Source organism: Carex rostrata, chromosome 2 (genome assembly GCF_964058835.1).
Source record: "Carex rostrata chromosome 2, lpCarRost1.2, whole genome shotgun sequence".
NCBI lineage: Eukaryota > Viridiplantae > Streptophyta > Magnoliopsida > Poales > Cyperaceae > Carex > Carex rostrata.
Genome location: NC_135919.1, coordinates 11,232,535 through 11,245,910, shown reverse-complemented (window position 1 = coordinate 11,245,910; position 13,376 = coordinate 11,232,535). Strand labels below are relative to the sequence as shown.

General features: G+C 31.7%; 1 protein-coding gene across 3 annotated transcripts; it reads right to left on the bottom strand.

Annotated features, from left to right (window-relative positions):
* Nucleotides 1-1,115: 1,115 nt before the first annotated feature.
* Nucleotides 1,116-6,544, bottom strand: LOC144574668 (protein PIN-LIKES 6-like). 3 transcript variants are annotated; one of them, XR_013518278.1, is made up of 12 exons: nucleotides 6,250-6,500; nucleotides 4,916-5,122; nucleotides 4,741-4,820; nucleotides 4,522-4,646; nucleotides 3,970-4,091; nucleotides 3,589-3,849; nucleotides 3,362-3,436; nucleotides 3,141-3,279; nucleotides 2,381-2,531; nucleotides 1,844-2,038; nucleotides 1,471-1,601; nucleotides 1,116-1,377 (listed from the first exon to the last, which is right to left on the bottom strand). XR_013518278.1 is itself a non-coding variant. In XM_078324682.1 (12 exons), exons 2-11 carry the CDS (start codon nucleotides 5,099-5,101, stop codon nucleotides 1,480-1,482), a joined length of 1,320 nt encoding a protein of 439 aa, XP_078180808.1. In that variant the 5' UTR covers nucleotides 5,102-5,122; nucleotides 6,254-6,544; the 3' UTR covers nucleotides 1,116-1,377; nucleotides 1,471-1,479. The 3 variants fall into 3 exon arrangements, 2 of the variants coding, with proteins under 2 accessions (XP_078180808.1, XP_078180814.1); XM_078324682.1 differs by having other exon boundaries at nucleotides 2,381-2,433; nucleotides 3,179-3,279; nucleotides 6,254-6,544; XM_078324688.1 differs by having other exon boundaries at nucleotides 2,381-2,433; nucleotides 3,179-3,279; nucleotides 6,250-6,491.
* Nucleotides 6,545-13,376: the final 6,832 nt, after the last annotated feature.

The window sequence follows — 13,376 nt, the reverse complement described above, 5'->3', positions numbered from 1 at the left end:
GAACCTTGATTTGTATCCGTATTTTTTTATTCGTTTGTTTTAGAATCATATATGTTAGAGAGATTTTTTTTTTGTTAGTATCTTTTGATTAAAAGTATGGTTGTGTTGGTGATTAATTTTATTGAAGAAATATATAAATTTTGTAATGACATAAGAAGCTTAATACTTGAAACTTTTTTTTCACCATAATAAATAATTATTCGAAATATATCCGTAATTTATGTTATATTTTTTAATGAAAAATAATTTATTAAATAATATGTTAATTTTGTTACAGTATTTAAATTAGGTATTCGAATTATGTTTGTATTCTTTTAATATCCAATATGTACCCGAAAAATTAAAAAGGGATGCGGATAAGGATTTACCATGATCTGATCAGTATCCAATCCATTTACACCCCTAGAGAAAATTCTCTTTTCATTTGATTTGTTATTATTTATAATGAAAGATAGGATACTGGATGTAATTTGATAAATTCAAGTGAAATAAAATAAATTAAGCGAAGCCACGTGTACGGCTTTTGTCAAGTTTTGTGCATAGCTTAGCTCATTGCAATATGAAATATAATTTAGATGTTTCATTCCCTAGCATAAATGACAAAGAAGATATTAGATACTATTTTGTAAGTTTCGTATCTTATTCTAAATTTTTTTTCTGCGTTCTCTAACCAGGTAAACTTGTTTTCATAATTTTACTTTTATTTGGCAATCTGGCATTCTCTGTGATTCTCACTATACTTCTTGTAACATGCATATGTACAAGCAGAAGTTTAGCAGCTAATTGCTAAATAGTTTGGGCGTTCATATACGTTTTAACTGTTCACTTGTTCTGTGTACTGAATTCATATCACCCACAGTAATATAATATTTCTGTTTAGATCCGGACAATCTGATCAGAATCCACACAAATACTAAAAGAGCCAAATGCATTCCACCTCGGACTTGATTGGTCCAGATTCTGATCTGATGGTCCAGATCTAAAGAAAAATATTCTATTACCTCAGATGATATGTACTCCTGTGTACAAGCTGGACAAGGGAAGTTTTCATAGTAGTATCAACAGCTGTGACAACATTTTCAATAAGATATGGAGAAAATTTGAGGGCATAAACAGATAATAATTGGCTATAATTACTGAGGGCATTACTATAATATACAACAGTAAAGTTCCTACGTATAATTTGAAGCTCAGAAAGAAAACAAGATCTCAGCGCTTGAACGAATGAATTAATGATTGCACATGGCACGTTCTCTCAACTCAAAATGAGCTTCTACCATGTGAGAAACAAATCACCAAACCTTCACCACATGTTCCTATTGTTAAAGGCATCATTCGCACTATTGAGACCGTATCTTCCTGTACAAAAAATAGGACCTGCAGTTGGTCCAATGAAACGAGTCAAATAATGGTAATAGAAACCAGAAAAAAAAATTTAGAAGTTGACTCAAATAGATGAAATATATTCACCTAGGTAGCTCAGAAAAGGATGCTTAGGAAGAGAACAATCCATCCAGCCATGGAGAATACTGCAAATATATGTACCCAAAATAAAATTGCCGCTGATTCTTTCCCACATCCCCTTAAATTCGCAACAGCACCTGTAATTGAAGGAACAAAAATATGTCATAATTGACAATTCAATCCTGTGCCCAGAGTTTGTTACTTCAGAAACTATCTAGAATTATTCGGTGACAAGGCAAGAACAACCCCTATTCCAAGCTCATTCGTACCAAATAGCAAATCATGTGGAAAAATGACCAATTCTCTCATCATTCATTTTAATATTCTTCCAGTTTATCCAAAATTTCACAGTCATATTCATAAAGTTATTTAAAATTACCAGAAAGTACAGAAGTAGGCATGGAATGCTGAAGCAACAGCACAAATTTAAACATTTTGTCACCCTCGGGTATAAATCCAAACTTATCAGCTAAAGTGACAATGCCTAATCCTGCCAGTGGAACAAAGGTCAAGCGTGCAAAAATTATTGCAGCGGTGGTACGCAACCCCAACCTCTTACTTCCAACTCCTGGACCTGAATACACAAAAAATAAAAATATAATCATTTTTAGGCTTTTTTTTTTCTCCTAGATAGGCGCCTCAAGTCAGAAGTAGCAATTGAATATCAGCAGTTGGTGTAGCTTATTGGGTGTCACTGTAAGATCTAAAATATCTTGTACATGTACCAAGGCAATGTCATTTGGTGGCTTCAATAAAGGTCTGAAGTGGTCGGAATTCCAATGTGTTCTATGGGTTTACAGGATAAAAGTTTCCATTTCAAAGGAGAATCCAGGAGAAATATTGAGATTTTACACTCATAATATACTTTTTTCTTAGCAGAAAAAAGGGAACATATTAGAAAAAAAAAAGCACATACCATCAACAAGATTACCACCCAAAGCAAGTAAGATGCAAGGAATCATAGCCTCCCTGAATTTCACCAAAAGAAAAATAAATAAATAAATTACAATTATATGAAGATACTAGTCTTATGTTCACCCTATATACTACACAAATATAGGTCCAAGCAGTGTTTTAATATTCGGTCTATTCGGCTGAATATTCGGCCGAATATTCGTATTCGGTTGGAAACCGAATAAGAAATGAGTATTCGGTCCAATATTCGGTTTCAAATATTCGGCCGAATATATTTTTCCGCATATTATCTATTCGGCCGAATATTTCCGAATAGAGAATAAGAATCCAAATAAGAACCGAATATTTCCGAATACGAACCGAATATTACCGAATATGAACCGAATATTTCCGAATAGAGAATAAAAATCCGAATAAGAACCGAATATGAACCGAATAGAGAATAAGAATCTGAATAAGAACCGAATAAGAACTGAATAAGTTATAATTTTATTTATTTAAGTTTGAACTTATGTTTTATTTATGCTTATTTGTAGTTTTGTAATTTGTACTGTGGGTTGTTAACTTGTTCTAACTTGTGTTATGTTTTATTTATATTTATTTGTAATGTTTATCTATGTTTATTAGAGTTAATATCTATGAATTTTTATTTGAAAATCCGAATATATAAATCCGAATATTCGGCCGCATACTGTATATTCGGTATTCGGTCGCTTTCTAGATACCGAATAAGAACCGAATATTAAAACACTGGGTCCAAGATTGCAACGAAAAGAAACCGAGTTTCAAAATAAAATACCCAAGGATCAGGCAGCTGTCGGTGAAGAAGAACAATGGGGCATCATCAGTAAGAACAAGTTTCTTGAGAAAAGGTACCGCACCAATGATAATAGCCAGCGCCTGTATGCCAATGTCATATTCAATCTCAAGTATCAAGTTGTAAACAAAACAAATACAAGAATTTACGCAATTAGAAACTTACAGAGGCAATAATAGGAGGCTGGAAAATCTGCTTTAGCTTTAGTATCTCTGCCATTTTGTAAAGCATGCTCATTATCTGTGCATCAAATATGATTATCTTGATCAAGTAGATAGACAAGAAATTATACAGGAACTATATACCCATAAATGCATCTTCAAAGATAATAGCAATTCATCTTGGAGATATCTACAAGCAAAAATATATAACAAAATTAAATGATAACTTACTCTTTTTAAAGAGAACCACTTGGTTGTTGTCAGGGTTTCATCTGACGAGTTTAACAAAGGCTCGCTCTCAGGTGCTGCACCATTATCTATTGAAGACTTGTTTGAAACAAGAGCATTGTCTTCAACAGCTGCATTACTATTCTCTAGAGGAGAAGATCTAATGATGGGTAGTTGTTTCTCGTCTTCATTGCCATCAAAGGACTCACCTGGTGGTGGGGCCAGCATTTTAAATACATATGTGTATAGAATAATTGCACCAACCTGCAGTATGTACATGGATTTCAGTATAATTGATTCGTATAAAACCACATATATATACTCTCTTTTCCTTGAATCCTTTTTCAAGAATGAAAAAATAAATAAATAAATAAGGACTCATACCCATTGGCCATAGGAGATATATGCATTTCCATCTTGACTACATTTCTCGGAGTCACCAAATGGATTTGATGCATCACGGCATAGCGCTGCAATAAGCACAAGCGGTATGTTTCCAATGTTCCCTACAAGTAAAAATGTTATAGAAGTTATAACCTTGAAACAAGTTCTATACATATTTTCTAAATGTAGCTTAAAGCTAGAAAAAACTTTCATTTTTCTCAAATGAATTTCTGCAAAACAATAAGGTGCAGCTTGGTATCGAAGTTTTAGGAACAAGAAAGGAGAAGGATAGCCTATTCCTCATCATACCAATTTGACAGTCAGAGTATAGGGGGGTAATTTCAATTCAAATTTTGCTTCTCAAGAGTGAGTCAAATCAAGTTTTCCTCAGAATTAGATATACTTTCAAGAGAGGGGCCAAACAAGCACCAAACCAGAATTTTCCCTATTCCTGGAATTAAGGCCCTCCAATATATTTTCATTTCAATTGGAACAAAATTTAGCCAGAAATTCATAATTTTAGCTTAAAGGTAAGAGAAAACAATTACTCACCAATACCAATATGAATAATAGTAAACTTGAAATAAGGGTATGGCGGCTGAATAATCAATGCAACTATTAAACCGATCAAGGAGCCTGTTATCGTAGCAACTATAACATTAACTGGAATATACCACCTGCAAGTATGACAATCATTGTTATAGTGTAAAATTGTAGCATCTTGAAGGGAGCATGTAATTCAAAATTCAAAAATGGAGAAAACATGCTCACCACTGTAGCAACTTTTCGAAAGTAATTGCTCTCCCCAATTGAGAAAATATAAGACAAGGCAGTAGGAGTGAGAATACTAGCTGTACGGTACACAAAACGGTTAAGTAAGATCTTAACAGCATAGACAGAATTTTTTTTTTTAAAATAATAAAAGAATAGGGAAAAAAAAACTCACCCCATTCAGAAGTTTCCGGCCACTAGCTGGCAGGATGTTAACATATTTAGACGCCATTAAATAACCCAAAAAGCACATTGTAAAAACCTTGGCAATAGGTAAGACTGCATATTTTATAGTGGCTAGGATTGGTTCACCACTACCGCCCTGTGCCTCTATCATCTTCTCCAATAGAGATCTCTCCATTGCTATGCTTTGCTCAGCTTCCTGCTTCATGACATTTATGTTTAGACAGAAAAAAAAAGAAAAAGGGTTGCATATTTGCAATGGAGTGTGATACAGACAAGCCAAACAATTTTAAAAGAAATATCTAGCCTAACATGACATTAACAAGATGGGTATGATTAAAGGCTTACAAAAATACAAATTGCATAGTGTTGCAAACTTATTTACGCAACAAAGGGGCCATGAAAGGGAAGATAGAAAGATCACATATTTTCCCTACTCAATTTCACTGAAACCTATCATTCTAAAGTAATTACGTGACTCCTATTTTCCGATTCGTGCACTCGAGGAATTATATTGTATTGAGGGTATAAAGTAGCATTCCATATGGACAATAACCCTATGACAACTTTACACTTAAGCAACGGAAGAGGCTAAATATCTATCTACCTCACAAAAAAGAAGTCAATTTTGTAAACCATAAAGGGTTAGGTGGACCTTAGTCCTTACCCAATAATCAATCTATTGAAAAGAAGTTAGAAGAGACTTCTAGATCCACATTGAAAAAGAACTCTTGAGGTTAAATTACATTCTGAACCTCAATAATATATATTACAGATTTTTTTTTAAAACACCGTGCTTTATTGAAAAATACCAGTATGAATTAGCACCTTTATATTAAAAAATTTCACAATACTTCATAATAAATTAGTGAGGTGACTGCCTTTCCTAAATAGACACCAAAAATCTTTGCAAACAAATGAAGATGTACAAGCTGGGATAATTAACTACTTCCAGTAGACAATCATGAAAAAATTGAGGGTACATTGGAAAAAAAAATGAGACAATTTGATGATAGCTTTCTTTCTGTATAAGCAAAGAGATATAACAGTCACAGATATCATCCATCATTAATAAAATTATCACCAAGGAACTAGGGGCAAGAAGCAGAATTAAAAAACAATACAAAGTTTTGACAATATCTGAAGATTTTCTTTTCACGACTCAGGGTACTTGCAAACTTAAAAATTTCAAAACAAGTTCGTTCCTGGAATAGCGTATCTCATCGGAATTATAAAGCAAAATTAATGCGCCTCTCACCCACCCCAAAAAAAATATATGGAATAGAAAAACAATAATGTAAGCATTTACAAAGCATCAAATCGAACTCACCAGAAAGGAAGAATAGCAGATCAGACGAATATTTCCGCCGAGTGGCTCGACTTTGAGCAATAGATGGAAGAACTCAAATCAAGGGGCTTAAATCCGAGTACAATTGCTCTTCTATAAATCTGAGAAAATCTCGCAGCAAAATAGAGACGACAAGAGATTTGATTAGACCCAATTCCAATTCCAGGCAGTTCGTTTTTAACTGCCAATCCCAAGTCCCAACTTGGAAACGAAACAAATAAGCGATAAATAGATGGAAACGAGGAATACGAAACAACACGGGAAAGTTATAGACTCCCAGGCTTTTTACAATTAATTACGAGCGTGTCACTGCATGCGACGTTATTCCAATTACCTAAGGTACCTCATTTTCTGTTTTTGAATCCGGTCCGTTTATTATATATCCACGAATCTCAAAGATATCTGGTGCATTAAAGGTTAGGTCTAGATTGGCCTGGATTCTAATCTTACGGTTAAAATTGAAACTCAAACGGTGCATTACCTAGATGTACAGGACACTCTGTGGGCCCATGACCGGGGTCTTTCCGTGAATCCCACTTCGCTTTCTATTTTGCTGTATATAGATCTGTATTAAAATCACACAGCAAAAGAATTAATCCGATTAAATGACCCGCTTAACAAAAGATCGATTGGTTACCGGCATGGGGAATCTAGAAGGTTCTTTTCCGTGACTTGCCTGCCTAGAAGATTGTCGTCTTTTGTTGCAGATGTAAGAAAGATTCAGAAACAAAAGCACCGTACAAGACAATTGGTCCAATGGCAGTAGGATCAAATTATGTTCGACTATCAGTTCTGTCCCGTTCGATTCAGATCAAGATTCGTATAAAGAGTTTAAGATTTACGCCCATCAAGTTCACACGAATCTTGATGTCAATCAAACGGATGAAATGAAACATCAGGTCAATTCTAATCCAACGTGTATTGGACTGTCCCCATGTCAGGGAAAAATCTCGTGGTAAGACGTTAAGGTAAACAGTATGTCAATATCCAAACAGTGGAACTTTCATTGAAGCATCAAGCTGGGAGCGATGTTAACTGTTAAGGGTCTTATAAAATCATTTCACGGAAATTTACATGAAAAATATCTTGTTAGAATTCGTTCGGTCTTCGTTTTCTTACGAATAAGTTTCTGTTTTAAACTTTTAATTCTATGGCACTTCTCATTTTTTTTTTATGAATCATAAAAAATTTGATCGATCCAACTTGATTTTAAAGTTTTCAATGATAACAAAACGAATTCTAAGAAAGAATGCGGACTTGAAAATATATTTGATTCTATCATATGTAGAAATAATTAAAATCATATGTACTAGAATAATTACATATTTGTTTCTTCTATATTCTCATAGTTTGTTTGGCAATTACCAAAATAGCAAATAATGGACCGGTACGCTATTTCGGCTAAAAAGGTTGCCAAATAGACATGGGGTTTTAAATAGCAGTAAAGTAGGCTAATTCACTATTTTAGCAAATGAGTTGAATAGAAATTAGCAATGCACAAAATGGTGATTATTATTATTATTATTATTATTATTATTATTATTATTATTATTATATTGTTTATTTATATATTATAGCGTGGTTATTGTTATTTATAATTACTCTCTTTTATAATATAATTTCATATTATTTTTTGTTATAATGATTATTTATACCACATTATTATTTCTATTATTATTGTTATTGCCATATTTTACCAAACAATATTTTTCACTATTCTTTAAATTTGGCCAAACGATATCTTAATTTTGCATACAAATTATCGGCATATAAACCAAATTTATTAGTTTCTATTAATTACAAAACTACAAAAAAAAAAAGATGCTCTAATGACATTCAATCACGGCCGGTCATCACGGCAGCACCGTGGAAGAATTGTTTTAATTATATAACCGTCCTTACGTAATGCCTGTTCCGGCTTTATTTCCTAAATTATTTATTATTATTTTATTTTGAACTGGGTTGAGATATCTTTGCTTTTAATGTTTTCATTATACTTTTAATTTTAAAACTAATATTTTAAAGAAATCTGTAACTAAATACATGTGGATATTTTGAATGGTGATTTATGAAGCTATTATATATTTCGACAAAATAATTTTAAAACACCGCAAGTATTTATCAAATTATACAATCTAATAATTTTTATTTCGTTATTTGAGTATTAGAATTTGTACTATTAATAATTGAAAAAGTGGTTTAAAAAATATTAACAACATCGTACTATAACTTTTGTTGTTTTCCGAAATAAAAATTTGTTTGGTGTGCGGTGCATGATAGGTTTCGGTTGAGTACAAGTAAGACGTCATGACCCACCAAAGAAGTTTGGTTTGTTCTTAAATTTAGTTCCAAATATTCCATAATTATTGCTGACGTTTCTTTTCTAAATTTTAAGCTGAGTCATTTATTGCAGCCAGGGATAGTTCAGTAGATGTACTAAAGAAAGGAGAGAATAATTCTATAATTATAATAGTTTTTAAATGGTAGGTTGTCTTACAACTAGTCAGAGAGACAGAGACTCAAAGATAATATAAATATGAGATTTGTTAAGTATGCTTTGGACTTTGGCACGAATTTTGATGCGTGCAGTATAATTTGCACGCAAGATTTTTACTGTACCAACAAGAGTGATGTCTGTAAGTGAATCTTAGGAATGCGTGTCCTCTGCATTTATTATATTTTGAGTTAATAAATCTCATCCGTTTGATTTTAAATAGAACTAATTCAACTCTTGTTTATAAATAGAGAATTCTTTAATATTAGTGTGGATTTAATATGTACGAATCTTAAAACATATCGGATGGTTAACATGTAACTCAAAAGATTTCCTTTTGAGTTATATGCATAGGAGACAAATTCGAATCTTAGTGTATTAATAGGTTGGTTACTAGCTAAGTCACCTCTATAATTTTAAAATTTAATTAAGTATATTGAAATTTAATTAAAATTTAATTTTTTTAAATATTTTATATAGTTCACCCCCTCAATAAATATTAAATATTTAATTGTAGCCTAGTGGTTAGAACTATATTTTGTAGTTGAGAGAACATGGGTTCAAATTCCACTCACCAAATTGTTTTTTGTTAAATAAAAAAAAAATTTAGAGGCCCATTCCATTGCTGAAATATTTAATTACAATTCAAATCAGCTAATGGAGACCTAGGCTGATTGGTGTTTAATGTTTACCAACAACACAAAAGTAAAACAAACAAGCAAGCTACATATTAGCCAACATCTAGTAATAGCCATGAACCAAAATTATGCTAAAGAAGCTAAACTTAAGCCACTTAACAAAAGGCTGAGAACTATATAATTACAAAATGTTCTTGGAGCAGTTTCATCCAGAAATGTCCGGGACTCCAGGAGGCAGGTATGGCACTATCTAAGATCCAATAAAATTGCATCTTCTATCACAGACATCCATGATTGGGCAGCTGTCTTGGGTTTCTTCTTCATCTTTCATAACCAGTATTCAATCAAAGATTTTATTAGAAATATGAGAGTTATAACAGTTTTAGGTGTGCAGTTATTGAAGTACATATCATTTTTGTGTTTCCATATTATCCAACATACAACACTAACTACAATTAAAAGTCCTACTATGTCACAGTGGGGTAATGAGATTGCATAATGAAAAATATCTTCCCAAGTATGTTATTGTGTCATTAACATTTGACTTTTGCCTAACCAAAATCAAATTTGTTGTGCAAGAGAGCAATTAAGACAAAAACGTTGGTTACCTATCCAATCTTTCTTTGTCAAGTTATCTTTGATCAAAATTTTCTTATGCATTGTAAGCCACATGAATATTCTAATTTTGGGGGAGACTCGTAATGTCCACCATAGTAAAGGATGACTAGCAATAACACCTCTATTATTGAGCAATCTATATATGGATTGAGTAATGAACTTCCTTAACATCTCCCATATCCCATTTAGTTTATCTAAGTTAGAATTGACGGAGTTAATACTGATAATGTAAAGAATGTGTGTCCAATCAACTTGATTAGCCCCAACTAAGATCCTTCTGAATTGCATGATACCCCCCTGGAAATGGACTACCTCTGACACCAATAGTTTCTTATTTGTGCACAATTGATATACCTGAGGGAATCTAACTGCTAAATAACAATCCTCGTACCATATGTCTTTCCAAAATTTAACCATAGAACTACTATCACCTGGTTCATAACTAACACTAGTATTGCCTAAATTGTCTACACTATTGATCACTTACCATATTGTACATTTTAATTTTAACCCCTTCTATAAAAAATTATAGTTCCGCCCTATGTACTAATTTAAATTTAAACATAATTAAATTTATTCGAATATATTAAATATTATAATTGGTACATAATTTATTCTTTCATATACAAGAAATATTTATACATGCACGGTTAATCTTTTTTAATGTATGAAAATTTGTACGTGCATGTTAGAAAAGCGCCGATAATTTTTGACATTTTCTCTTGATCATGAAGATGTGAATGTTATATAAAATTTTAATACATCAAAATGGGTGAACTATTTACAAATTTAAATTATTTTTTAGTAAATGCTGGATATCAAACCATCCAACTATTTAATATTCATAAATAAATATTTTTTTTTTAGATTTTGAATCTGCAATCTTTCATACACAAAGTATTATTTTTGTCACTAGATCAAAATCTAATTCTTTACAAATTCAAATATGTACATAATTTATCGTTTTTGTTTCCGATGCATCAAATTTCATATGCACAAAATCTACAATTTATGTCAATATTTGTGCGAACGCCCAACAGTCCCTCCCCAACAGTATTTTCTTTCCTCATTAGAGGGTAAATTGTCAGTAGCATTCATAATAAAGGATAGTTTAAATGCCTTAATTTTTTTTAATATGCCTTTACTTTTTAATTTTTTAATAACAAAAATTTAAAATTTTTTGTATGTTAAAATAAAACTGTTAGATGTGATATATATTATTTTTTCTACATTAATAAAATAATTATCACTTTTCAATTTTTGTTTTATATGAATTAATATGTTGAAAAATAAACATTCATAATTTATCTGCATTATGATATTTTGTAAGTGCTTGATACTAATAAAAATCAAAATTTCATGATTATTTGCATATGCATAGAGAAAATGATATAAATTAGGAAAAATTGGTTATTTGCCACTCCAAAACCTTCAAATTGTAAAAATGTCACCCCGAAATTTAAAATTGTAAAAATGTCACTCTAAACTTCATTAATTTGTAATTTTGCCACTCCAAATAATTAATGACTAAATGCTCTCCTTCTTCTTCTCTTTGTAAACCCCTTCTTCTCCTGCCATGGCTCCTAGCTAACTACGTTACCCTGCTTTCTCACATACGCCACAATAATATATTTTTAGAGAAGCACTAAACCGAAATAGATAATTCTAACTTCTAGTTAACAGCGACAGGGTGATGTATAAAATTCATTGGTTCATTCTCAATTATTACTCCTGCAACAAAAGAAAGCATCTCTCTTTTACCAGTAATTATACAGAAACACTTGTGCGGTGTAGGTTCAGAATGTCAAAAGAAGAATTGCACTCTCTGAGCCTAGGTTACAGCCTTCCGGTACCAAATGTGCAAGCTCTTGCCATATCTCTTCATTTATCAAATCCCATCCCTGAAAGGTATCTCAGGCCTCAAGCCGAGATCGGTCCAATCGCTCGAACCGATGAGATTGAATTACCTATCATAGATTTAGCAAAATTGAAACATGAAATTTTGGCTCACTAGCCCTTCCACTTACATGTATGAATGGGGACCGGAAATCTTTCAGTAAGCAAATTGCATTAAAAGTAGTGTATTTGTACTCCTTTTTTTTCTCTGTTTTTCTTATCCAAGAGCATTAGAATTTAGAGCCACCTCTTCTTTTTTTAAATGTAATCAACAAATTAATTAGCAGCAATGGCTCACATTACTGTTCTTGGTCTTTTGTTTTTTGGAGTGCATTTTTACAAAGAGAAGAAGAATGAAGGGCATTTTAGTCATTAATTATTTGGAGTGGCAAAATTACAAATTAATGAAGTTTGGAGTGGTATTTTTACAATTTCAAATTTCAGGATGATATTTTTACAAATTGAAGGTTTTAGAGTGGCAAATAACCAATTTTTCCTGTAAATTATATTTAAGGGTTATTTTGATATTTTATTAAAAAATTAAATTATTGTGATTCTAAATTGGAAGCTAGTAGGAAATTTCTAAATAAATAAATTCTAGAGAAAGGTGTGGGACCTCACCTAAACTAGTTACGTTCACATTTTTTTTTTTTTTTTTTATCGATGTAATTAATATTACTTTGTCATTACCTAAATTACTCAAGTTGAATGGATTGGTATAAAGTTCATAATTTGCTGATTTGATGCATCAAATCGCAAATATCATATCACATATATTTCCCAATAAAGCAAAGAATTTCCAAGGCAACCAATTCAATTTGATATGACCTGTATCGGCCACAGAAAATTGCCATCAAATAACCTCTTATGTTTAGAGAAAGTGGTGTTTGGTTGCGTTTTAAATCATGAAATAAAGAGTTTAGATCTCAGTTATTATATCAAATGTGGATTTATAGAGGAATCAGTGTCATATGACACCAATTACAAAATTAATTAGATAGACTTCAAACAACTAATTCAAACCGTTCAAACCGATTTACTTTACGAGTGATGGATTTACATGCAAATTTTTTATATTTTCTAGTTATTTTAGTATCAAATCAAGCAGTCAAAAATATTGAAAAATGAATGCATTAAAATTAACTTAAAAACTCACATATTTGACCGCTTGACTTGATACTAAATAAATTCAAAACATCATAAATTTGGTATGTAAACGCATTGGTTTGAACGGTTTGGATTCATCATTTGAAATTGATTCGATAGATTTTGAAGTTGGTGTTATATAAGCTAAAATGACACTGATGTCGTACTAGTCAGACTCCTTATTAAGACGGTGTAATTATGCATAATTTTAAATTTGATCTTTAAATTTAAACCATCTCATCAAGTGAGTTCATGCGACTATTTAATTTTTATCTCATTTTTTCTTTTCTTTAGTCGATACTATTTTTGAATA

Bases quoted from the DNA above. Each gene is read 5' to 3' on its own strand.
- LOC144574668 (XM_078324682.1), bottom strand. From the start codon at position 5,101: ATGGAGAGATCTCTATTGGAGAAGATGATAGAGGCACAGGGCGGTAGT. The intron at 4,647-4,740 runs GTGAGCATGTTT...TCATACTTGCAG, and splicing joins TTCGAAAAGTTGCTACAGTG to GTGGTATATTCCAGTTAATG. The intron at 3,280-3,361 runs GTAAGTTTCTAA...ATTGGCATACAG, and splicing joins AGCCTCCTATTATTGCCTCT to GCGCTGGCTATTATCATTGG.